Genomic DNA, 27,544 nt, shown 5'->3' with positions numbered 1-27,544 from the left:
TTTGCATGGGAAACCAAGGGCTTGGAATCAGAAATGAAAGAGGTGAAAGATTAATTCAATTCTGTGAAACCAATGACCTAATAATTGCCAACACACTGTTTAAACATATATACTTGGAAAAGCCCTGGGGACATTTATAGAAACCAAATTGACTATATAATAATAAGCAAAAGATTCCAAAATGCAATAACACAAACAAAAACATATCCTTGAGCAGACACTGGATTGGACCACAACCCAGTGATTGCAAAAATCAAAATAAAACTTAAGCTACTAAGCCAACCATTCATAAGAGAAACTTATAATTCAGACTCACTTAACAACCAAGGAGTTAAAGACTGCTTTATAAAAGAATTCACAAAATCCCTTAACAAGTCTGACACCACAACTCACACAGAAAATAGAACACCAATTGATGAAATTAACATGAACTGGCAAACATTCAAGAATAGCATCAATGAAGCAGCCAAAAATACACTCCAACAATTAAAAAGGAAAAGGAATAAACCTTGGATGAATGAAAAATTATTGACGTTGATCGAACAAAGAAAAAAAGTTAAAGACCAAACCTGAATATAAAAGCATAAATAAAGAAATAAAAAAAGAATGCAGGAAAGCCAAAGGAAAAAAAGGAAATATGGATTAAATATAAATGTATAGATATAGAAAACACAGAAGCAGAGAAATGCATGAAAAGATCACCAAAATGACAAGCAGGACAAATACAGCAAACCATGCAAGTGTCATTAGAGACTCAAGACCATATTCTAATGGATAAAAAAGAAATCATGGAAAGATGGATTGAATACACAAGGAAATTATATGAACAACAAAGAAATGATATTCCTGAACAGACTGATTTAGAAGAACCATTCATTTTACTCTGTGTGAAGTTGAAAATGCTGTCAGAAAACTAAATTCATATAAAGCTGCAGGAATAGATAACATCTTTGCAGAATGGTTGAGGACTCTCGATGAAGGAGGACTGAAATTTCTAACAAAATTATGCAATAAAATATACAAGACTGGATTTCTACCCAAAGTTATTAATCACTCAATTTTCGTTCCAATTCCCAAAAAAACAAACGCTATAAGATGTGAAGAGTTCAGGACAATCAGCCTCATCAGGCAAGTAGCAAAAGTCCTCCTACATGTTATTCTTGAAAGAAATAAAAGAAAAATAAACATAGAAATAAATGATACACAAAGTGGCTTCAAGGGAAATGTAGGTACAAGAGAAGGTATTTTCAATGTCAGAACCATCATAGAAAGATATCTAGAAAAACAAAAAGATGTGTACCTCTGCTTCATAGATTACAAAAAGGCATTCGACAATGTCCAACATGAACAATTAATTGAAATCCTTTCAAAAATACGCATGGATGGAAAAGACATTAGGCTATTAACTAATCATTACTGGGAACAGACTGCATCTTTGAGAATAAATAGAGAGACCTCAGAAGAATTCCCAGTTCAGAAAGGTGTGAGACAAGGCTGCATCTTTTCTCCGATTCTCTTTAACCTGTACACAGAAGAAATATTTAATAAAATTAGTAACCTCAAAGGAATCACTGCATGGGGCAGAAATATTAATAACCTAAGATATGCAGATGACACGGTTCTTCTAGCTGGAAACAAATATGACCTCAAAACTCTTATAGATGAAACTCTCAAGTATAGCGAACAGTGTGGCCTCAGTCTCAACTTTAAAAAGACAAAAATCATGATAATTTCAAGAGAAAAGAAAATACCAAAAATATTATTATTATTATTATTATTATTATTATTACGGGCAACTCCAGGGAGTCATTAGACTCATCGAGGGAGGCCCCAAATCATTTTCATCACAACTATTCGACATTCATACAGTATCTATCATACCTCGCCTTAAACTCATTCACTGTCACAGCATCCACCACAGACTCAGGGAGCGCATTCCACTCATTCACTACTCTAAAAGTAAAGAACCCAGCTCTAACACCTTTACTAACCACACTTTTGCCCAGTTTCCATGGATGTCCCCTAGTCCTCCCACAACCAGCCCTGTTCTCAAAAATATCTTCTGAATTAATTTTATAGAAACCCTTCAGTAATTTGAATGTCTCAATTATATCTCCCCTCCTCCGCCTATCAACCAATTTTTGCAACCCACAAATCCTCAACCTGTTCTCATACGGTTCATTCCACAGACCTGCTATCATCTTGGTCACTCGCCTCTGGATCCTCTCCACCTCCTCCCCATCAAGAAGAAACCTAGGTGACCAAATCTGAGCACAGTAGTCGAGATGAGGTCTTATCAAGGCTCGATACAGAGGAACAATAACCTGCTTGTCTCTGCTTGTCAACGTATTCTTCAGCAACCAAGTGATTTGATGAGCTGATTTGGCCACTTTTGCAATGTGTCCCCTAAATTTCAATTCCTTATCCACCAACACTCCTAAATCTCGTGCCTCATCAATTTCCTGGAGCACAGTTCCACCAATGCAGTAAACTGCCTCCCATCTTTTCACCCCAAAATGCATAACCTTACATTTTGCCACATTAAATTGACATCCATTCTTCCTAGCCCAGACCTCTAATCTATCCAAATCATCCTGCAAAATTTTGACGTCATCTGCATTCACTATTGCCCTACCCAACTTCGCATCATCCGCAAACAAATGAACTGTTCCTCTCAGATCCTTTCCTATATCATTTATGAACAAATTAAACAGCAGTGGTCCAAGAACAGATCCTTGTGGTACACCACTAGTCACAGGCCGTCTTGTGGACTCTACTCCTGAGTAAACCACTCTCTGATATCTCTCCGTCAACCACCCTCCTATCCATCTCACCAACCCTATGTCCATTCCCATATGCTGCAATTTACTGATTAGAATTCCATGTGGTATCCTGTCAAAGGCCTTAGCAAGGTCCAGCAGAATCACTGTAAACCCATTACCCTTATCCAGTTCAGCCGTCACTGTGTTATAATACGTGAGCAAGTTACTGAGGCATGACCTACCCTTCACAAAACCATGCTGTCCCCGATACAGTATCCCATTTTCTTCTATCCAATCTTGTATTTTCCTCTTGACTATTTTCTCTAAGACCTTGATAATGATTCCTGTTATGCTGATTGGCCGGTAATTTTCAACAGCAGCCTTGGAACCACCTTTGTGCAGTGGAACTATTTTCCCCTCTTTCCACCCCCTTGGGACTGACCCAGTCCTGAGGCTCAAATTAAACATAATGGTCAAGGGCACTGACAATTCTTTGGCCGCTTCACGTACGACACGAGCTGGTATACCATCCAATCCCACAGATGTATTGACATTGAGGTTCTGTAATAGACTAGTTACCTCTACCTCATTCATCACAATTCCAGTATAAGCTGTTGGTTCCTCCATTTCCGCAAAGCCACCACCTGGATGATATACTCTTGCAAAGTGCTCGCTCAGTAATTCCACAACATCGACTGATTCAGTTACCTCCCTACCCTCAGCATTTTTTAAGATCATTCTACCATGAGCATTTTTCCTTTTACTTGCAACATATTGAAAAAACTGTTTGGGATTCTCTTTAGCCTGCATGGCCAATTTCCTTTCGTAATCTGCTTTTGCTTTTCTTACCACCCTTGTTACCATCCTGGCCTGAGCTTTATACTGTTCATGCACCTGATGGTCACCCTTCTTCTTAAATTCCCTCCACAATTGTTTCTTTTTTTGCAGCTTAAGCTTAATAGTGTTATTCATCCATTTAACCCCTACCTGATTTATTATTCGGACTCTTGGTATACAGTCAACCATTGCCTCCTGCAAACAGTTCTTGACCACCTCCCATGCACCATCAACATCCAGCCCTTGCAGTTTTACATGCCATGGCATTGAGCCAAGCACACACCTAAGCTTGTCATACTTACCAGCCCGGTAATTCCACATATACCCTGTCTTAATTGTAAATTCGACTCCTTTAGCCACCTCCCAAGTCATGACCTTATGGTCACTCTCACCAATTGGTGGCAACATGGTCATGTTCGTTACAGCCACATTCTCAGTTGCAATTACTAGGTCCAGCACTCTCTGCCCCCTGGTATTTTCCAATACATGTTGCCGTAGATAGTTGTCCCTTAATAACTGCATAAAATCCAATTCCTTCCTCCCATGTGCCCTCTCCTCTTTCCAGTCAATATTACCATAATTGAAATCACCCATAATAATTACCCTCCTTCCATTCATTTCTTCTATTTGCTTATGCATACTATTCCCACCATCCACTCCATCACCCGGTCTATAGCAGCACCCAATTGTATATTTTGTTCTGCTAGATTGTATCTCACACCAAACAGCCTCAAAATGTGCTTTTTTCCCCATCCTGCAGTTCATCTTCTATACTCCTTGGCTGAAGCTCATCAGCTATCATCAATAACACTCCTCCCCCCTTTTTATTCACCCTGTCACTCCTGAACACGCTATACCCATCGCATTCAATCCCACTAGCTTTATCATCTTCTGTCAGCCATGTTTCACTAATACCAACAACCTGTGGCCTGGAAGTGCCAACCATGGCCAAAAACTCTTCCTTCTTGTTCCTAATACTCCTGGCATTAGTGTACATGAATCGCAGAAGCCCATTTGTCCCATCCCTACTTTGATTCCTTATACTAATTATCCCATTCTGATTTGTTGTCCGTCGTACTCGCCCGGGCATAATATACTCATTCATACACTTAACTGCCCCCCCTAAAGTCTGCATATCTACTCCCCCCTCTTAATAAATCTAGTTTCCCTGAGTCTGTACATCCACTTCCACATCATTCATCAACACTCTTTCAAGTCCCCGTACACCAACTCCATTCAAATGTAACCCATCCATCTTATATAAGTCCTTTCGCCCATCGAACTCATTCCACACATCCACAAATTCCACACCACTCTCCATGCATAACCCACGCATAAAGTCATTGGCAATTATGGCCCTCCTTCTAAACACTTCGCTGTCATACCGCGGTAAGATACTCACCATCCTAACTCTCTCACTCTTCTCTTTTGCTACCTCAAACAACTCCCTCACATCCTCTATCATTTCCATTTTGTCCTCTTTCAAATCATTCGTTCCTGCCACTATTATCATCTCTTTCACCCTCTGTTTTTGCAGTCGAATAGATTCGCTAAAAAGACTTTTTGAAAAATTTCCTCTAGTCGCCGACTAGACTCGAAACGAAGTCTTCCTTTGTGCGGCCAAGCCGCGTGGTGTGTAAACGCCATATCCACTGAGCTACACAGGCTCTCCTAAGCATCAATAGGTCTCCTAATATGCATCAATATAAAAGGAAATAAATTAGAACAGGTGAAAAAATGCATTTATCTCGGACACTTGATCACAGAGAATGGCACGACAGAAGATGAAATTGCAAGGTCAACTTTCAACAGGATGAGAAATTTACTAACATCTAGAGAATTAAATCTGAAAACAAGACTAAGAATCTCCAAATGCTACATATGGTCTACATTATTATATGGAGTAGAGACATGGACATTCTCCAATCTGAGTTTGAAAAAACTGGAGGCCTTTGAAATGTGGATGCTGCGAAGAATTATGAGAATATCATGGAAACACAAAAAGACAAATGAAGAGGTACTAGAGATGGCAGGCATAAACAGGAGCCTGATGAAAGAAATTAAAAAGAGAAATGTCAGATATTTTGGACATATTCTGAGACATAACTGCCCACAAAGGACACTTCTCGAAGGAACTGTTGAGGGAAAGAGGAAGACAAAGACTGGAGTGGATGAAAAATATAAAAGACTGGACGTATCTCTTATATGAGGAATCCAGCAGAGAGGTGCAGAATAGGACATGGTGAAGACACATGGTAGTCAATCTCCTGGAGGGAGAAGACACCTGACAGGACTGGAAAAGGCAACAGAATTAGCTCAACTTAGATATCTTGTTTATAAAGTAGTAGAAGAAATTTTTTCCTCTGGTACAAAAATGAGTAAATTGTGCATCAAATAGAACTGCAAGAGGTAAGAAATATTTATACTTCAGTGAGACAGGAGGAATAATATTGTGTGCTATAGGGGAAAAAAAAGGATCCTATGGAAAGGAAGAAGAAAATTTTATATTTTCGGAAAAGGCCCTTACAAAGAAACTGACTATCAACACTTTTGTTATTGCGAAAACAAGGTGTTTAGTCTTAGACATGATTTAAGTATATGCTAAACAATCCAATAATAGAATGAGTCAGAGAATGGGTGATTTTAATATTTTTGGATAAAAAAATCTCTAAAGTGTAGATTTATTTTAGAAGGCCTTGAATCTAGTTAATTTTTAATAGTTCTTTGTGTAATTTTATTTAAAATGTATATATTGTTTTACTTTCATTAAATGTACATATTTTTTATTTCGTCTTGAGTCAGTAATTTTCCGGATTCTAAAAGAAATAGTTTAAAGTCATTGCAACAATCGAAATTGAACCCTTGTGTAATTAATAAACACTCTGAATAAAAATCTGTAAACAAAGATTAATATCTAAAAACAATATTTGAATAATTTGTCATCCATAATAATTCTTCTTTTAGCACCCATCAGGGTAATAATTTGACAGCGTATTTCTTCGTTCCCAGTAACCGAACTGTCAAATTTTACAGTTACTATATCTGACTCTGAGAGCTAGTTTTCACTACAAATACCAACAATTTTAGGCCAAAACAACAAACTCAGTCACTTTGTTTCTAATGCTTCTGGCATTTTTCTTGTTGAGAGGCTTATACGCTGGTTAAACATGATAATTAATATTTAAGGAATTGACAGTGTATACTAGAAATATAAATTAAATAAACTTTAATATATACTTTCCGATATTTCGGCAAACGTCACGTTGCCATCTTCTTGGGAACTTAATACAAAGACACGTGCACACAAATACTAATAACAGCAAATGAGACTGAAGCTAGGAAGCTAACGTTTTCCTAAAGTCCTGATGGTGCCCCCTGCGGGCTATATTGGTAGTTCTTGGCCTTTGGGCTGAAGTTCTTCTGATAAAAGTTTCCCAAATTTGGGGCAGTCTCATGCATCCAAATTTGTAGAGGTCTGGCATGTTCCTAAGGGCCGACGCTGATTCCATGAATAGTCTTTCATACTTGAACTTGCTGCGGTGTATTACTGTGGCTTTCTTCCATCTTATTCTGTGGCGAGCATCCAGAGCGTGGTCTGCAAGCCCAGAGTGGCTGTACTGGTGAAATCGGATGTAATCTTTGTGTTCTGAGATTCTGATATTTGCTGTCCTGCCTGTTTGGCCAAAATAGGACAATTTACAGCTGCAAGGGACCTGGTATACACCAGATAGGTCTAGGGGAAGTGGTTGGTCTTTAGTGGAGCGGATAAGGGATGCCAGTTTTCTATGTGGTCTGTAACAAGTGATCAAGTCATGTTTTTTTAAGATTTTATTGATTTTTTCTGAGGTGCCTCGGATGTAGGGAATGGTGATGGATTTAGAGTAATCTTTTTTGTGAAGGGGAGGGGGGTGGTGAGTTGTGGATAACTGGGTTAAGTATTTTTTGGATTTTTTGGAGGGGGTAGCCATTGGCTGAGAAAGTGTCATGGATGTGATTTAGTTCAGTGGTTAGGGTTTGATCATTTGAACAGATTATTTTTGCCCTGTTGAATAATGTCTTAATAACTCCATATTGTTGTGGTGGGGGGTGATGGGATTGTTGGTGAATGTATCTGCCTGTATGGGTGGGTTTTCTATAAACTGAGAAAACCAAGGTTCCATCAGGTTGGCTGGTGACTAGTGTGTCTAGGAAGGGGAGGTTATTGTTTTCCTCTTTTTCCAGGTTGAACTTGATTCTAGGGTATTGGTTGTTTAAGTGTGTTAGGAAGGCGAGGAGTGAATCCAGACCATCTGGCCAAATAGCGAAAACATCATAAACATAGCGAAGCCATATGGTAGGTGTTTGTGCCATGGGTTCACCACTTTCCCCACCCGTGGCCAACTTCTTCATGGAGACGTTTGAAGAGAAAGCCTTAAACTCAGCCCCACAAAAACCTACCATATGGCTTCGCTACGTTGATGATGTTTTCGCTATTTGGCCACTAAAGACCAACCACTTCCCCTAGACCTACCTGGTGTATACCAGGTCCCTTGCAGCTGTAAATTGTCCTACTTTGGCAAAACAGGCAGGACAGCAAATATCAGAATCTCAGAACACAAGGATTACATCCGATTTCACCCAGTACAGCCACTCTGGGCTTGCAGACCACGCTCTGGATACTCGCCACAGTAATACACCGCAGCATGTTCAAGTATGAAAAACTATTCATGGAATCAGCGTCGGCCCTTAGGAACATGCCAGACCTCAACAAATTTGGATGCATGAGACTGCCCCAAATTTGGGAAACTTTTATCAGAAGAACTTCAGCCCAAAGGCCAGGAACTACCAATATAGCCCACCAGGGGGCACCATCAGGACTTTAGGAAAACGTTAGCTTCCTAGCTTCAGTCTCATTTGCTGTTATTAGTGCTTCTGGCATTTGTGTATATACACCAAGTTACCTCCTTGCTTTTCACGTACAACAATCCCTTGATTAGTGCACCTAATGCGTTCTGTAAAACAGGCGCACTAATCGAATACAATAATCTATGGGAAGATATATAATTCGTTCCTCAAATTTCTTTTTTGAACCTTAATTTTTTTTTATAAAAGAATTAAGGCATGTCCCAGGCCCTAGTTAAAGGAAAACAATGAAGCTGAAAGACAATAAAACATTTCAGAATATAAATTTAATTATTCTGCTTCTTAACAAAGAATTGAGCTCATATCATTTGGCGGACATTTTGTTTCTTTTTTTCATACAACTGGCGGTATGGCCATATTGCCTCTTTTGCAAATTTTACTGGTTCTCTCTTCATCAGGGTCAGCCTCTAAGCATTGCTGCTTAAAAACTTCAATTGTACAAAAAATATCTTCAAATTGTTTCTGTGAAATCTCTTTTGGCTGACTATCAGTGGTTAAATTTTCTTCATATTCTTCGGGATCTTCCCGCTGTGCATCTAAATTTAGCAGGTCGGAATCACTCAGTTCTTCAGAATGAGATTTAATTAACTCTTGGACATTATCATTGAAGGGGAGAAATAAATGAAGGACGTACGAATTAGTTGCCAACATGAAAAATCACGTGCTTTATAGATAAAATTTCCAAACTGTTATACAAGCAAAATAGTTACCACTTTAAAAACTAGAATGGTCATAAAAGGGGGGGGGGCAGCAAAGAGCCTTGTGAAACTCTTGCTAGGATATTTTGCCTGTTTGAGATTGTTCCATTGATTTTCACTTCCATTTTTTGTTAGCTGAGGTATGATTTTATTAGCCATATTAGGTTTGTTGGCATATCTGCTTCGATGAGTACAAACTCAAGTGAAGGCCTTGGTACAGATTTTGTCAAAGGCTTTTGTGATATCCAGGAATACAGTGCTGATGTGCTGTTTCCAGTTGTATCTTGTTGTGATGTATTCTACCAGTCGATGGATTTTCTGGACTGTGCTATGGCCTCATCAGAAGCCAAATTGTTCGTTTGATATGATTTCTAATTTGTATGTTGATTCTTGCAGTCTTGCGAGGATAATTTTTTCATTGACTTCTCCTAGGCTGGATAGTAAGCTGATGGACAGTAGCCTTGAGAGAGCTGGGAGTCTTTGCCTGGTTTCTATATCGGCATGATGTTGGCAATTTTCTATTTTGTAGGGAAGTGTGCAGCCTTAAGATTGCGTTTGTTATGTTGATGAGATGCATTGCAATCCATTCAAGTGCAGGCCATCCCTCTCATACAAGTCTTTTCTAACAGCTCACTGCACAGATCAAAAAATTTGCACCAATGTTTTTGTGTTACCTGCGCATTGAATAATTTATCGTAGCCCTCATTCTTAACTCATTACTATTGTCTCTTGGTAATAAATTAATTATTTTTACTTTTTTTAAAAGTAAAAATGGTTCATTTATTACTGAATAAAATGATTAGTTTTTGTTTCTTGTTTCTTATCAAGCTTTTCATATCCTCTCTCAATAGGGCATCTGTTACTCCTTAAATCAGCAGTTCCAACATGCACTACCATCTCTTTTCTTTCTGGTTTTCTATTATCTTTGCATCCTCCTTTATTTTAGTTTCCAGGAAGTTTAGTGAAGTGACTCCGGTGTCAAATGCAAATTTAATTATCGAATCAGCATACCGTATTACTACTTTTTTCTTATATTCTAATTGATGTTATGATGATGAAGATGTTATGCACAAATCTAGTCTAGAAGTTCAAAATTCTCCTTTCTTTTTTCGGTTTTAATTTCTAATAGTAATCATATTGATAATTCCTCCACACAATCACACATTAATCATTTTGCGTACAGTATTGATAAGATCATTCACCATGAGTGTCTTATTGATATAGCCAAAAGATGAATCAGTGTAGGCATGTATTCAATATATAAATGAGAGGAAATATATATGCTTCAGATAATGCTAAATTCTTGAAACATATCAAGATAAATTATTCCTTTTGCTTTAATAAAGAGAAACAATATCTTAGAGAACAAGGCGTGACACATATATGTGCATTTGTGTTGATTCACCTGAAATGACTGTTCCTTTGACTTGGCTGTATAATTTGAGTTCCAGCATAGGAAAGATTCCACAAGAACAGAAAGAAAGAATGTATGATAATCTTATTGCACACAAAGACTGATGTGTTTGGTAACAATTGGCCTATCAGTATTGTTAAGAGATTCTCTATAAAGAAATTTTTTATTCCAATTATATATTTGGTTTAATCCTTTATCCAAGTGTAAGCAAACAAAGTTTGTGCCTGAAGCATTTTCAAGACTGGGGCAACTCGTGGTAAAGGTGGGATAAGTTCTGATCACTTGCCTTAGTATCCCATAATGTAAAGCACATATCCTTATGGGTATGTATAATGCTATGCATTATGGAAAGGATCACTTCCCAGGTCTCGTCACTGGGAGCCAGATCCAGAGGTGTCAACACCTTATTATTAAAATTCTCTGGATTAGAGATAGTTGATGGAAGTTTTTTCACTTGGCTATGCTATCAGTTATATATTTGGTTTAATCCTTTTGTGCTTGAAGTATTTTCAGGACTGGGGCAACTCATGGTAAAGGTGGGATAAGTTCTGATCACTTGCTTCGTGTCCCATAATGCAAAGCACTTATCCTTATGGGAAGTGACCCTTTCCATAATGCATAGCATTATACATACCCATAAGGATATGTGTTTTGCATTATGAGATACTAAGGCAAGTGATCAGAACTTATCCCACCTTTACCATGAGTTGCCCCAGTCCTGAAAATACTTCAGGCGCAAACTTTGTCTGCTTACACTTGGATAAAGGATTAAACCAAATATATAATTGGTAGCCTAGTCAAGTGAAAAAACTTCCATCAAATTTTTTATTCCGAATGTTTATTATTACACAAGGGTTCAATTCTGACTGGTGCAGTGACTTTTAACTGTTTCTTTTAGAAATCGGAAAATCACTAACTCAAGACCAAATACAAAAAAATAATAAAATAAAACTAAAACAATATATACACTTTAAATAAAATTACATAGTTACAAAAATAACTGGATCCAAGGCCTAAAATAAATCTACACTTAAGAGATTTTGTTATCCAAAAATATTAAAATCACCCATTCTCTGACCCAATTCTATTACTGGATTGTTAAACATATACTTAATTTTGTCTACCAGACTAAACACCTTGTTTTCACAACAAAATGTTGATGGTCAGGTTCTTTGTTAGGGCCTTTTCTAAAAATATAAAATTTTCTTCTTCCTTTCCATAGGAGCATTTTTTTTCTCTTATATAGCACACAACATTATTCTTCCTGTCTCACTGAAGTATAAATATTTCGTACCTCTTGTAGTTCTACCTATTTGATTCAGAATTCACTAATTTTTTGTACCAGAGAAAAAAGTTTCTTCTGCTACTTCATAAACAACAGATCTAAGTAGAGCTCTTCATTTAATTTCTTCATTGAAATTTAAATCACTTTACTGTTTCAAATTTCACCAATTGCTTTTTCCATAGAAATCCGGTGTCGTTAAGAGAGAAGATGAAATTTTCTATTCATCGTTTCCTCGAACATTCAATTAGAACACTGACTGCAATCTTTTATTTACTAAATACTTGTTGACAGTCTCAACTTTTCCAGTTTAAAGACTCACAGTTCTATGATTCCTTTTCGGAAGCTTCTATTAATATTCTTCTGACTGTCACATAAAACTTAAAAAAAACTTCCTAAGAACAAAATTTCTCCAGTCTGCATTCTTAAACTTCCATTAGCTCTCTCTTTGTTTTTTCTCATTATTCCGATACCAAACGCACTCTCTGTCAGCTGTCAATCACCCATCAGGCTCCTTGGTGGGCATGTGCACTCTGTGTAAATGGCAAGCAAGAAGTTAAGTATAATGGCTGACACGTTGTCTCTGTTAGTGTAACGAGAATGTCTTTTCAAAATACAACACTTGATAATTTTAAATGACAATAACAAGATTGAATGTAACACAACTATCAGGCTCTGGTAAGTACATCCATTTCAAATGGTTTGCATTTCATTTTGACAATAATATCAAAAATGATACATTGCAAGTGCCGATAATACGTGTTACGAAACCAAAACTAATAATATATTAACATAGAGAAATAATTGTAAAAATATTCATAATTGTAAATTATGATTATTTTACAGTATCTCTGTAGAGTGGTGGTGAAGATTTTGTAAAAATTGGTAAGAAAGAAATCACAAGCAGAAATATGTTGACAGAAAATCTTTATTTTGCAACGAACAGCATGGGTTTACTAAGGGAAGGTCATGTTTATGCAACTTGCTCACATTTCATAGACATGTTACAAATGAGTTAGACAAGTGGATATGCCATGATTATTTTTGACTTTGCTAAAGCTTTTGACAGAAATTCAGCAAGTAAGGTTGTTGCATAAGCATAAGATATGGGATTAGATTATAAACTACTTGTTTGGATAGGAGAATGGCTGACTGACAGCATTAAAAAAAGGTGTATGAAGGATGTGAGTCTCAAGATTTTAGATACCCAATGGTGTGCAGGGTCATTGTTAATTGATCTTTACATTAATGACATGGGAAAGGATTTAACAGGACACATACAGCTATTTGCCGATGATGCAAATATAGGTAGGGTGATCAGGAAAGCAACTGACATGCAGATCTTAAAGAATGATTTGAATAAGCTTGAATTGTGAAAATGGCTGTCAGTACAGTGTGTTAGTAAATGTGAAGTTATGAACTTTGATGTAATGAGATACCTAATAGTAAGAAATCTCCAGGATCCCTAGCCAGTTCATTTTCTAGATGTTGACCAGGCTAATGATCTTGGAGTTTTAGTAGATATGAAGTTGAAATTCAAAGCTGTATAGCAAAGATTGCAAACACAACTCAGAGGATGATTGCAATGCTGCAACAAACATTGACATGCTGCCATTTTGCCTCTTTACAAGGCATGATATGACCTCATCTGGACTGTTGTGCACAGATTTTGGTCTTTTGGTTTCTGAAGTGATTCAAACACTCTCCTTTAATATCATCTTGTATACTTTAACACTTGACATCCTCTCTCAGAATGGAGAGGGTACAAAGGAGAATATTAAAGATATTGGGACTGTGTAATGTAGAATATGAGGAGAGAGAGAGAGAGAGAGATTGAAATTGATTGAGAATTTGTGGATTGTAGATGCCTACAAACAGGAGAAAGAGACTATTAACTTGTGAAAGGGCCATACATGTAGATGAAATTTTTCCTTGAGAATGAATACAGTCAAGAAAGGAGTGATAGGTAACTTTTCTTGCATAGAGCAATGCGAACTGGAATGACTTGGCTTTGGTTAAGAGTGCAGATAGTCTGAATGAATTCAAGAGAATGCATGATATGTGAGTGATATGTGAGTTCCTGACTTTCTAGAGGCCTCTTGTAATAACACACACACACACACACACACACATGCATTTTTTCAAGTCAGTAATTTTATATTCTTCCTATACCATTTAACAGTTTTAGCTGCCATAACTTCTCATTTCTTCATATAAAAATTCTCTCTCCTACTCTCTTTTGGAAATAAAAGGTGTTAACAGATAAGTATTTGAAACATAAAAAAAAAAATACTACACATTACACTTCTTTTTCCAGTCATAAGAAATTGCACATGCTTCCACTTCTCCATGTGGTGTGATTATTAAAATAAGTGAAGATGAATAATACTAAAAATTAAAAAACTGTATATAAAAAGTAGTACTCATTAAGTAGTGGTTTCAGAGTACCGTTGGCATTAAGATGGGTCACTCATCTTATTTTCAAAGGAATTATTTCATTATTATATATAATTACTATTTTTAAACAAAAGTTTAAATGAATTTATAGCAAAAATAACTTTCACTAATGTACATCCTTGTCTCACACCAGATTTAACATTAAACCATCTTCCTGTACTTCCTTCAATTCTAACTGCCAACTTACAACTCAAATAAAGACTAAGTATTGCTTGATATAATGCTCCATTGACACCATATAACTGCAGCGTATTGAATAGCTTCTCTCGTGGCACCTTGTCATATGCCTTTTCCAGATCGACAAAACTTAAATACAGATCTTTGTTATATTCCCATGCTTTCTCGACTATTTGTCGTAAAGTGAAGATCTGATCCTGACAGCCTCTATTTAGCCTTAATCCAGCTTGTTCTTCACCAAGCTTTTCTTCCACAATTCCTCTCAACCGTTTCTCAAGTATACTTGCATAGATCTTGCCAGGAACACTCAGTAGGGAAATACCTCTGTAATTCTCACATTCAGTTTTATTTCCCCGTTTTATATATGGGTACTATGAGAGCTCTACTCCAATCATTGGGAATTCGTCCCTCTGTCCAGGCTTTCTGAACTATGCAGTGCAGCCACTGTAAGACTCTTATACCACCATACTTCAGCATTTCTGGTCGAATATCATCTACTCCTGCTGCCTTTCCACATTTCAAGCCTTTGATTGCTTTTTCTACTTCAAGTATGGATATGTATTCCTGACTGCATGCCCAGGCATGCAGTCAGGAATACATATCCATAGGGCATATGAATTCATAAACACTGAATACATATCCATAGGGCAGTGTTTATGAATGCATATCCATAGGGCATATGAATTCATAAACACTGAATACATATCCATAGTGCAGTGTTTTTTACCACTGTGCTGTCATCACTGCTTGTTTCATTTAGCAGTTTTTCAAAGTAATTGCTCCATACTTCAAGGATATCTTTTTCTTCCGTTTTCATGTCACCTTTATCATCTCTAACTCCTTTTACAGCACTCTTTCCTCCATTCTTAAGCTTCTTCAACAAACTCCAGAATATTTTACTATTTATTTTTGCTTCGTTATCTTTTTCTTATTTACTTATTCTTGATATTTATTTTCTATATTCTTGCCAAAGTCCTCCCATGACTTTTGTTTAGCTAGTTTTACAGTGTTTAGCATTCTTGCATTTGTCTCTATATTCTCTAAGAGCACAAGCTGACTTATTTGATAGGAACTTTTGGTATGCTTTCTTCTTTTCCTTCACTGTCTCTTTAACTTCCTGTGTCCACCAGGGAGTTCTGATTTTTTTATCCTTACAGACAACCTCACCACATGCCTCTCTGGCAGAATCAATCAATGTTTTCTTCAGAGTTTGCCACTGAATCTCCAAGGTTTGATTCCTGTTCTCAAACGCTTTCATTTTTTCTTCAATAATCTTTGTGTATTTTAGTCTACAGTTCACATCTGAGAGCTGCTCAACTTTTATTCTCTTTAAAACTTTCTTACATGTTATTCTTTTCAATATGAAATTCAATTTTATCCTGCTCAAGACTAAATAGTGATCACTTCCAATTTCAAATCCTCTGTACACTCTGGTGTCCTGCACCAGGGAGAAAACATCACTATCAACAATAACCAAGTCAATGAGACTGTTCTTTTTCCTTGCCTCTTCTTTCCATGTGAATTTGTGCACATTTTTATGTTAGAACATGGTGTTAGTAATAACCAGTCCATGTCCTGAGCAGAAATCCAATAGATATTTGCCATTATTTTTTTTTGTATGTCTCACAATCATTTTCTACTCTGCTATTTAGATCCCCAACTTGGACCAACTTTTCCTTTTTCATTGTGTCAGTTGCTTTTTCTAAAGCATCAAAAAATTCCTCCACTTCTACCTTAGTAGAACCTTCTGTGGGGCCATAGGCACAAATAAGTCTCATTATCCAGTTCCCCATTCTCATATTTGCCCACATTACTCTACTTGACTGCCATTCAAGAAGATTAGCCTCGTATTTTGTGTTGAATACTATGGCTACTCCTTCTTTTCCTTGATTGTCATTGCCTGAATATAGCATTTTGTATTTATTGCTCAGAAAGATCTCACCAGTTTTTGTTTTTTTTGTTTCAGTCACCCTATCATGTCGATCTGGTACTTATCTAATTCCTCAGCTGGCTCCATTTCTTTGCCATTCAGGCTTCTTATGTTGATAGTACCGATTTTTAACTCTGGTGATGTTGACTTGTTTAAGCCAATAAGAATACAATTTGGTCGGCAAAATCCCAAATTGCCAGCCCATCCTTGTTCGTTCAGTATCCAAGTAGATACCCAACAGGGTGCACCACGAGAAGGTGAGGATTGGAAATTAGGTCAGAAGCCCTGGTCGGTTCTCTGCATTCCTTTAAAGACTATGTGGAGGTCTCCTCTCAGTTATACAGCTTTGATCCTTAAGCACCCCTGGATCACTATATATATATATATATATATATATATATATATATGATTATTTTAAAATTCTGTAAATTTTAATTAAATTATAAGTCTAAGATATAACTGTGTAGCGCACAAATATTTTAGAAATTTAATCAGAATAATTGGCATATAAGAGGAACATAATTTTTTTGTTATTAATATAAATTATTTTTAGCACATATTCATTAAAAATTACTAGAATAAAAAAATGAATACATGACAGTTTGATATGTTCACATTCTAGTTCCTTGCTGGAGTAGTTGAAGCACCAATTAAGACCAAGGATAAAGCTAGTAATCATGATGCAAACAGTAGCAAATCCAGTTATCCTGAGGGGACTAGAAATTGAGGAATTTTGCAGAGATTTTAAATTTGCAACCTGAAAAAAGTTTCTACAAAGCTGGCTGTTTCATACAGGGTATGAAACAGCCAGCTCTGTAGGTATGAAGTCTAAAACCACTTTTGCTTTCCACGAATTTTATAAGAATTTCCAGGCCTTTTTCAGTTTTCTTCGAGCATATTTTTTGGTACCTCATTTCTTCTTCACAGGTTTTGTTAGAAAGAGGTGGCTTTATCATGACGAATGCCATCCATTCGTCAATCTGTTCCTCGGTAAATTCACATCTCAATGCCTTTTTTTTTTTTCCTTTTTTTTTTTTTTTAATTCTTTAGCTTTTATATCCTTCATGTGTTTCAGCAATTCGTATATATATCTCTCTTTTTTCTTCTTGGTATGAAACTTTCAAAATTCCCATCATCTTAATCAAATATGATGAATGTGAGCCAGAGTTTCTCATTTGCCTGGGACATGTTATCCCTTGCTTTTTCAACAAGTCATACTGCCATTGTTAAAGTGTATTGTTGAAAGAATTCTTTAACAGATACATTGTCAAACCTTATCAGAACATATTTTAGTAATGCTTTAGATTCTGTGTGGCATGCTGATATATCGATTGTATCAGAAATGTGCTGCAAGGAAACAAGCATGTAGCAAACATGTTCTCACTGACAAGGGTCTGGACATCTGGATGTACAGAACAGTTATCAGCAACAAGAACTTATTGTCATCTAGCAATCATTTTGATGGTGTATCCTAACTTTTTGCATCAAATGATTTTCACACATCTTAAATTAGCCTTGTTCATCCATACATTTTTTTGGGACTATATAAATCACTGGAAAATACATCATACCACTAATGACCTGTGTATGTTTTCCAGTAACTAGAAGGTGGAATTTATGTGTGCTGGCTGCATTTTTGCAACATAGAGCTAGTCAACCTTTGTTTGCTTACCTTTTTTCCCTGGATTAAAATTTCTTCTGTTACCATTTTTCAAAACAGACCAGTCTTGTCTGCATTATATGTCTGCTCAGCAGATAAATCATTTTAGTATCATCGTCGCACGAAAAGTAATTTTTTATGTATTTTATATCAGCTATAGCCATTGGCTAAAAAGGTGTTTCAAAGGTCCCTGAGCTCAGTTTCAAGGGCTGTGTCATTTGAACAATTAATCCTGGCTTGAGGAAGTGTTTTGAGGATGTTATATACTGTTGGGAAGGGTGTTGGTGGTGTGATTGTTTATGTAAATACTTTCCAGTATGCATGGATTTTCTTTAGATAGAGAAGGATAATTAGCCATTAGGAAGTCATGTCACTACTGTATCTAAAAAGGGAGATTATTATTACTTTGTTTTTCTATGATTAAGTTTATTTTATGATATTAGCTGTTAAGATGCACCAAAAAGGTATTTAATGTGTCTGAATCTTGAGACCAAACAACATACAAATCATCAACATAGTGTAGCAAAACTGTTGATTTTAGTGTGGCTGTGTGGAGTGTTTGGTTTTCAAAATTCTCCCTCCATATAGACGTTTCCATTGGGGAGAGGGGAACCCATCAGTTCCATCTAGAGTGTTTGTATATTTTTCCTTTCGTAGAAAATAACCTGCATGTATAATGAATCTGAATAATTCAGCTATGTCTGGGGGAAAATATGACTTAATAAGGTTGAGGTTCTCTCTCAAAGTTACATTAGTGAAAAGTGAGGTGATATTGAAACTGACCATGATATCAGAATCTGTCAGAGTTAGATTTTCTATTAATGTAAAGTGCAAAGAGTTTTTAATAGAGGGAGAGTTGCCTGTAAGGGAGGAAAGTGATTTGGATAAATATTTAGCCAGTTTGTAGCTGGGGCTGTCTATGCTATTCACATTTGGATGAAAGGAAGTATTGGGTTTATGAATTTTAGGAACCCTGTATATATATTGGGGGTGGTTTGACATGATAAGGTTTAAGTTTTTTGGTAAACCTTATCATGCATCAAACCTTATTTGGATTAATTTTTAGTAATTTCTTTAGGCCAGGATGTAACTGTTTTGAACAATTTGTACACTTTTTCCTTTTGGAATTTTGTAGGATCTCAATCTATGATCTGACGAGGAGTCTTTTAAGAAGTTACATGTAATTTTTTTATCTATTTTATATCAGCTGTAGCCATTGGCTAAAAAGATGTTCCAAAGGTTCCTGAGCCCAGTTTCAAGGGCTGCGTCATTTGTGTCAGCGTACAAGAAACAAGTGTCTAAGAAGTTACTTGTTTCTTGTACTCTGCTTGATTCATAATGACTGTAGCGTTTCTTTTATCAGCTTTAGTTACAATAATTTGTTTATTCTTATATATTTTTCTAAGTGCTGATATTTGTTGGTGAAATATTATTCTTGGAAGTTTGGATTTACATAGAATATTAGCCCCATCCACCTGAATGTTGTTAGCCACCATTGGTGCAAATTCATAGGTATTACGTTCTCTGCTGGTCATAATTTTTAAAAATTATGACCAGTGGGAAAAAAAAAAAAAAAAATTGCGATTTGATGATGATGGGTAGAAAACCAGCGAAATATTAATGAGTTTATATTTTTTTTTCCCTCGTGGGCTTTCCTTTTCCATGTTTGTTTTTGCCTGAATATAATATCTTGTATTTGTTGCTCAGAAAAATCTTACACCAAATTGTGACAGCACTGATGTACTAAAGACTAATAGTCTTTCATTGTAATTTATACTAGACTAGACATTATTATCTTGTTTTAATCTTTTATCCCAGCATAAGAAAACAAAATTTTGCATGTATTGTATTTTCATAACTTGGCAGTTTTTATGTTGCTTCCACCCATAAGGTTATTTACAAACCTATAGTACATTTTGTACTATAGGTTTGTAAATAACCTTCTATGGGTGGGCTAAGGATTTTTTTTTTTCTTCTGTTTTTATCAATTTTATATATTTTTTGTATTTTTAATTTTTATGTAATACAGAAACCCTGTTCCAGAGACCAAACATGGAACTTTTTTCAAGTCGCTTCAGGCCTCCATTAAGTCGGGGTGGTAGTCTCACACTAAGTGATGAAATTCATTTCCCACCTAAAGTCAGTCACATACATCTATATCCACAGCAGGATTCAAACTTGCAGTCGGTTGGTTGGATTGCTGGTATGCTAACCATTTAGCCAACTAGGCCACTGAATAAGGAACTTGTATACTGATGACTTCTAATTAAATTGTTCTAGTATCACATAATGTACAACACATGCTACCTTTTGGATGTATATTGCTATGCATTATGGGAAGATTCACTAACCAAAATCACTTCCCACAATGCACAACAGCATACATTTGAAAGTTAGTGTGGTTGCATTATAATATTCTTAACAATTTGATATAAAATCATTTGCCTCCATATATAAGAAGCATAGTCATGAAGGTACTTCATGGACAAACTTTTATTAAAAGCTTGGATAAAAGATTAAAACAAGAATATGATATCTTGTCTGTTATAATTTATGTTGTAAACCAAACAAAAAAACTTCCTACAGCCTTTCATGGATGGGAGTGACATAATAAATAAACAGAATAAGAAAATTAAGAAACAGACACCATGAATTTTACAACTTAAACAGGACACTACTTACAAAAATAGGTGCATTACCCAAAGTTTAAACTTTGGGTAATGCACCTATGCTTTATGTGCCTACACTGTTTAATCTTCTAGACAGTGCAGTGCATAAAGCAGCTGATGGCTTAAATTACAACTAAACTGAATGTCATTTGTGGTACTAAACCAGATACAAGAGAATATTTATGCTTCAGTGGTATGTGTTGATTAATTCTACATTACTTCTCAAACCAATCAAGCAATACAGCAGCTGAGTATCTTGAAAAAAAGATGATGAAATAATTACATAATAGAACTCAGTAATGCATTTTCAGATCATTACACAGTTCATATCACAAGAAAATGGCCTAGTATAGGAATTTCCTGGTATAGGTGTTACAGAATAGGGCAATCCATATCCTCCCCCCCCTGTTCACTGGCTTACTTTATTCACCTCCGATGCACATTCTGATCCTGTCATATTATTCCCTTTCTACAGATATGAGGCTGTATTTTTGATGATTTCCAATTCTACAAAACATCAGTCACTTCCCCACACATCAACCTAGACAAGAACAAGCCTGTAGGATTCCCATACCATATGTCAAAGGCATCTCCAAACGTCTGTCAAAAATTATGAAGAAATACAAACTTGTTGCTACCTACAAACCAGATCTATAATTTGTTAGCCTCTCCTAAAGACAAACTCTCACCTTTGATTCTACCTTTCGTTTACGAAGGTCCATGTTCTTGTGAGATGTCTTACTATGGACAGACAGGAAGATCCATTAGTAAACGCATCTCTGAACATCAAGACCATATCCGCCTTATCAAACCGCACAAATCTGGCCTCAACAACACGGAGTTCAAAACCCAAAATAGGATTAAATGGAAAAACACCAAACTTCTACATAGATCCTTATATAAACATGAGTGTTTGTATAAAGAAAGTGCTGAAGCCCTACGTCACAGACCCAACATAAACCGTAATGACGTTCTTACTATCCCTAAAGTCAGGGAAATTTTCATCCTTAATTGTGTGAAATAAATTTATGTATGTTATTTTATTTTAATCTAATTTAATTAATTTAATTCTATAACACGCTACTGCATGGATAGTGGGATTGTTAGCATGCACCCTAACTGTATGTTATTCCTAGTGTTGTGTGAAATAATTGTATTGATCATGTCCCAAGATACTTAGGATGAAATATTTACTTATTACAAATCATATAATTACTGAGAAAGATTATAGGCATGAACAGATGGCATCAATGGCAATATCATATTAAAAATGAGGATATTAGGAAAGAACTTGACATTGTCAGCATCCAGGAATGCGTTAGCAGAGCTAATCTCAGGTGGTATGGTCACTTAAATAGAATGGGAGAGGAAAGATTAGCAAAACAAGTGTTCTGTGCCAGGTTGGCAGGAAAACGACCCAGAGGAATACCAAGATATAGGTGGATTGATACGGTACAAAGTGCCTTAGATGATAGAAATATAAGATCTGATAATGTTGGAGTCTTCACAAGTAACAGACTGATTTGGAGGAAAATTGTAGATAGGAAGTTAGTAATGATGTAATTTTTTCATGTAGTACTATCATATCCTGTACACCCCTTGAGGGTACATGGCAGGAATTTGATGATGATGATTACTGATTTACGTGTTCGTGTTTAGTTATGAATACTCCACAGGTTTCACTATATAATAAATGATAGATCATCTAACAACTAAATCACTAGAAATTGAATTAGACATTAATTCTGAGAAAACCAAAATAATGACAAACCAAAAAGGATCCGATGAAAGACACAACATTAACGTAAACAATAAAGAAATTGACACACCAAAGATAATCACAAACCAAAAAAGGATCCAATGAAAGACACAACATTAATGTAAACAATAAAGAAATTGAAATAGTAGATGAGTATGTATACTTAGGAAAATTGTTAACAATGAAGAAACAAGGAATCATGAAAGAAGTGTTCTATGCTAGATTTGAATACTTCTAATTTCAAATCTTCTGTCCACCCATGGGGAGAATTGGGAGACACCTATAGCTAGAAGTGACTATAAAAAGGTTAAAAGAAGATGGAGTTCTTATATATCTAACTTTGCAGACCACTTCATGCTTCTCTTAGAGTTATTGTTTTTTCAGAATTTGGACACCCAGTCACTAAGTCTATAGTTCGATTCCTCTTTTCGCTTTTGGGGGGGAGGGGGGACAAAAATGTTTGTATGTTTGGATATATATTTTATGTCAGAGATTTGTTCAACTTAATTCTTTTTAGAACTTTGATATATTTTTATTTTCAATAGGATACTCATTTTTATCCTGTTCTATGCTAGACTTGAACACTTCTAATTTAAAATCTTCTGTCCACCCATGCATCTTGGACCAGTCTGAAGAAATCACTATTAACATAGCATAATCAGCGACACTTATTTCATAAATATCCTTTCAGTTCTATATACTTCTTATTTTTAAGTTTAGCATTCGTTATGAAGTATAATTATATTTATTGACATATACATCGATAGCATTCAAATACATGATGCTTCTCTTTAGCAAATCTAATTAATTTTTTTAAGCATTAATTTCTTATTTGCATTTCTACTGTTTTCTTTGTAACAGCAATATGGACATCAGCGACCTCAATATCAGCCTCAGTATGCTGCTGTGCCTACTTCACAAGCTGCTCTGTTCTTTACACCTAGTGCTGCAACTCCATATAATTATACTCCCTCTTCATCTCAGTGTGAGTTCTTTGAGTGTATAGTTCTTAATACCAAAAGTAATTTAAATTTATGCAAGATCTAAAGGTGGTTAAATTTTATTGTATTGTTCTGTTTAGAGTTATCCTTTACATCTTAATATTTATTTCAGTATTGTTCTTTTCTCATTGTTTTTTTTTTTTTTTTTTTAAATATTAGCCCACATATGAGAGAGAGAGAGAGATTGTAAAAACTCGCAGTATGGTGCTGTGTATGTGGATTAATGATTAAGTAAGACGAATGGAATTTATTGTAACTCTTGAATAGCTGGAAGGTGTAGTTCTTAAAACTGTGGGAGGACAAGGAGGTGATGTACAGGGAAATCTTGCTTAACGTGAATTCAATATGCACGATTAAGTGAAATAGTATCATTTCACTATCAAGCGAGTGATTAATCAGTTAACGCGATTTTTTTTACTTACACAAAATTTTTTGTCACCAATCTCTGCAGCAAACGGAAAAGCTGTAAGTCATTAAGAGAGACATGAAAGTGGCGCTAGTAATATAATGATTGTGTGAGATCTGGGATACAGTGGGTCTACAGTTTGGACTATATTAAATACGAGCCAAGAATACAAAGAACAAGGAAAAGTTGCTGCTGCTTCTTTAAGCATGCAGATCACCCAAAATAGAAGCCATTTAATGATAGAGATGGAGCGTCTTCTATCACTCAGGATTGAGGATTAGAACCAAAAAAGAATACCTCTTAGCATAGGGAATATTCAGGCAAAAGCTCAATATTTTTACCTCATTGAAAGACCAACTTTGAAGAGGTATGTGAAAGCTTGACTGTGAACTTAGGAGGGTTTAACTGCCTTAAAAATTTAACTGCACTGCATAACATAAGAATAACTGGAGAATCTGGTAGTGTTGATAAAGATTCTGTGGCCAAGTTTCCTGAAGAATGCAAAGGATAATTCAGGAGGGTGAATATGACAATTGGCAAATATTCAATGTCAAAAAAATTGGTCTCTTTTCGTTTACTCAATGTCAACGAAATTGTCTTATATGGCAACAAAAACTTTCCTAGCTAAAACTGAAGCATCTCAATCAGGATACAAAGTATTTAAAGATCGTTTTATACTTTAATTAGGAGGCAATGCAGAAGGCGACCTTTAAACTCAAGCCTATGTTAGTTTATTGTGCTCAAAATCCAAGATCTAACATTATTGAAGAAATCAGCACAATTGGAAAAGAATTTTTCAATTGTGTTTAATGAACTAGATAATGAAGATGTGAGGAAATTGCTCGATTCCCTTTCAGAACATTTAAGCAAGAATGATCTCCTTCAACTAGAAGAAAATGGCATGCATATGAAGAAGAAGGCAAGGAGTGTGAACAAGAAGAGAATGTTACAACCAAGAAACAACTGCAAAAGAACTTGAAAGGAAATTTTGCTTGATGCTGATCGTGATATGGAATGAAGCCTTGAAGCCCACCGAAATCTTGATAAAGCAATTGCCAGTTATTGCAAATTGCATGACTAGATGAAAAAGTTGAGCACGATTTAAACATCTTTATTTAAATTTTTTTTTTTTTATAAAAAAAGTAGCTCAATCAAATGTTTAGACATTAAATAAAAATTTAAACAACTGATTTTTATTATTTTTGATGATTTTATCCTTTAATATAGCTTATACTGTAATTTTTTTCCCCAAATTTACTCTGACGGATGAATTATAATTATTCCTATCGTTTATTGTATTCACTTAATGCGATTTTGCTTAGCACACATTAATTGATGGATTAATTAATCGCATTAAGCAAAATTTTCCTGTAGTAAGTTTGAAGCTAGAACAACAGCTGCACATGTTTCTATAGGATTAAAGGAAGTTGGAGAAATGAAAATGCATTTCACAAGAACAATGTCCATTTATATTTAGAGAAAAATGCATTAAAAAATATTTAAGGTGGCAGCAACTGAATTAAGCTTATGAGAGAGAAAGAGGAATAATTTTTAACCATATTGTCCTGTTCTGTACGGCATAACAGTTAGGGAGGATTTTTATGCATCACCCCAAATGTGAGAACAGTATTCTGAAGTTGGGTAGGTTTGGAATTTGTACAGTATTAGCAGTTGTACAGTTGAGAAGTAGTTTCTTCTGCAGAAAACGGGAACACCAAGATTTTTTTGAGACTGCGAAGGCTATGGATATTATGTTTATACTAGTTTATACTAGAAGTCATTCCAAGAAGAGAAAGCTGATCTTGTCTAGAGATGGGTATTATCAAAAGTAAATGAAGGAAAAACGCGATATCTTTCTTGCAGAATAAGACAGCCCTATGTTTTTGATAACATTGAAATTCAGAAAGTTATCTTCATCCTACTGGAGGACTGGTAAGGGGATCAGTTTAAGGCATATCACAAATTGTGAAACTTGCTAGTCCTTTGGTAGGATGAGGATAACTTTCTGAATTTCAATGCTATCAAAAACACAGGGCTGTCTAATTCTTTGAGTATCTACAATTTTTTCAAATGAAGAGGAATGCAGTATACTATTAACAGCAAAACTATAGATAGGCTTTGATTTAGAGGTTATTTACCGGCAGAAGTACAGTAGTCCCCTGCAGTATCATGATTTATACTGAATGATTAGAGAGTAAACAAGCAACCTGGTGAACACAGTTTATACTGCAAACCAGTGTAAAGAGTGGATGGCAGACTATAAGAGGATAGTTTAGTAAATGTGTATATGCAAAATCAAATTGATGCTTGGGAATGTCAAATGCATTCACTTGAATTTCTCAAAACCTTTCTGTGATTTTGGATACCATGGGGGGGAAGTAATGTGGGCTAGGAGATCTGCTGTAGATAACAAGTGGCAGAATCCTTTTGTTGATAGTAGTAAATTGGCTGCCAGCTGACTGAACTTGTATGATGCTTAGACATTGATTGTCATCCATGTTGATGTTTAGTGAAAAAACACGTGTTTAGAGATAATAATTACTAACTAAATCTATATGGCTAATAGATCCAGTATTTTGCCTTGGCCACTACAGCATTTCATGGACATGAAGAATTACACTAAGCATTTTTCATTGAATTTCATCACTTGGTGTGAGATCACCACCTGGATTATTAGGGATCTGAAGTTGCTTGAAAAATTCCACTGTTCCATATATAGAGTTTCTGGATTATAATAACCCTCAGCTCACCACATACTAATGTGCTGTAGATTTACAATTGTATGTTGGGATTGGGTTAAGGGTTAGATAATATGGAGAAGGCCCTACTGTAGAAATTGAATGCAGAACTTTTTTAAGCTACGAGGTGGTTTTTGGAAACGTTCTTGGCCTTGATTTTGTTTTTTCTAAGTTGGTAGCACATCTGTCATAAGCATCCATGTGAAATTGCAAGTCATTCTATCAAGTAGTTTGTTTTATACAGCTGTCTGAAACGAAGCTAAAGTGTTCTGTTATCCCTTGAAATGGATAAAATTGAGTATTGCGGTATAAAATTCTTATAAAATAAATTAAGGGGATTTAATATCCCCTTAATTTAAATAAAATTCTTTTTAAAAGAAGGTTTAACGCCAAAAGAAATTCATTTGAAGTTCATAAAAGTTTATGGGCACTCTTTTCCTTTGTTTTCGACAATTAAAAATTGACTTCCAAGTTGAACCTTCTCTCTGTGTACAGGGGGATGCAAACACACCCCATGCTAATAAAATCCTAAATAAAAAGTTGCTGAATGGAAAATTTCCAGTTTTCTTTGGAATGCTATCTGTGATATGTTTTGCACACAATTTGAAAAAAAATTTCATTGAAATATAGTAGTAAGGCTTCAAAGACACCTGAGCGCTTAATCGTTTGCAGAGGTGCATATGCACCCCGATATTCTCTATACAAAAACCAGTTTTTGTAAGCAGCTGCATTAGTATTTTTCCATAGTTTGTTTTGTATTTACATTCCTGTTACCTGAAATATATATTTTTTGCTTTGCTACCATATTCGCTTTGGAAGTATGTATGATTCTTGTATGAGCATGTGTATTTT

At 35.7% G+C, this 27,544-nt stretch overlaps 1 protein-coding gene across 5 annotated transcripts in view; it reads left to right on the top strand.

Annotated features, from left to right (window-relative positions):
• The window catches only part of LOC150107782 (eukaryotic translation initiation factor 4 gamma 3-like), a 949,069-nt gene that overhangs the window by 252,187 nt on the left and 669,338 nt on the right, over positions 1-27,544 (top strand). For all 5 annotated transcript variants that reach the window (XM_090392049.1, XM_090392050.1, XM_090392046.1 and 2 more), the window contains exon 7: positions 23,409-23,532. In XM_090392049.1, coding sequence (XP_090248175.1) covers positions 23,409-23,532 — 124 coding nt within the window. The remainder of the gene's footprint in view (positions 1-23,408; positions 23,533-27,544) is intronic.

Source organism: Typopeltis vanoorti, chromosome 4 (assembly GCF_054136105.1).
Source record: "Typopeltis vanoorti isolate ZY-2024b chromosome 4, IOZ_Tvanoo_1.0, whole genome shotgun sequence".
Lineage (NCBI taxonomy): Eukaryota > Metazoa > Arthropoda > Arachnida > Uropygi > Thelyphonidae > Typopeltis > Typopeltis vanoorti.
Note: the sequence above shows the minus strand (reverse complement) of the source record. Positions and strands in the feature narration are given on the sequence as shown.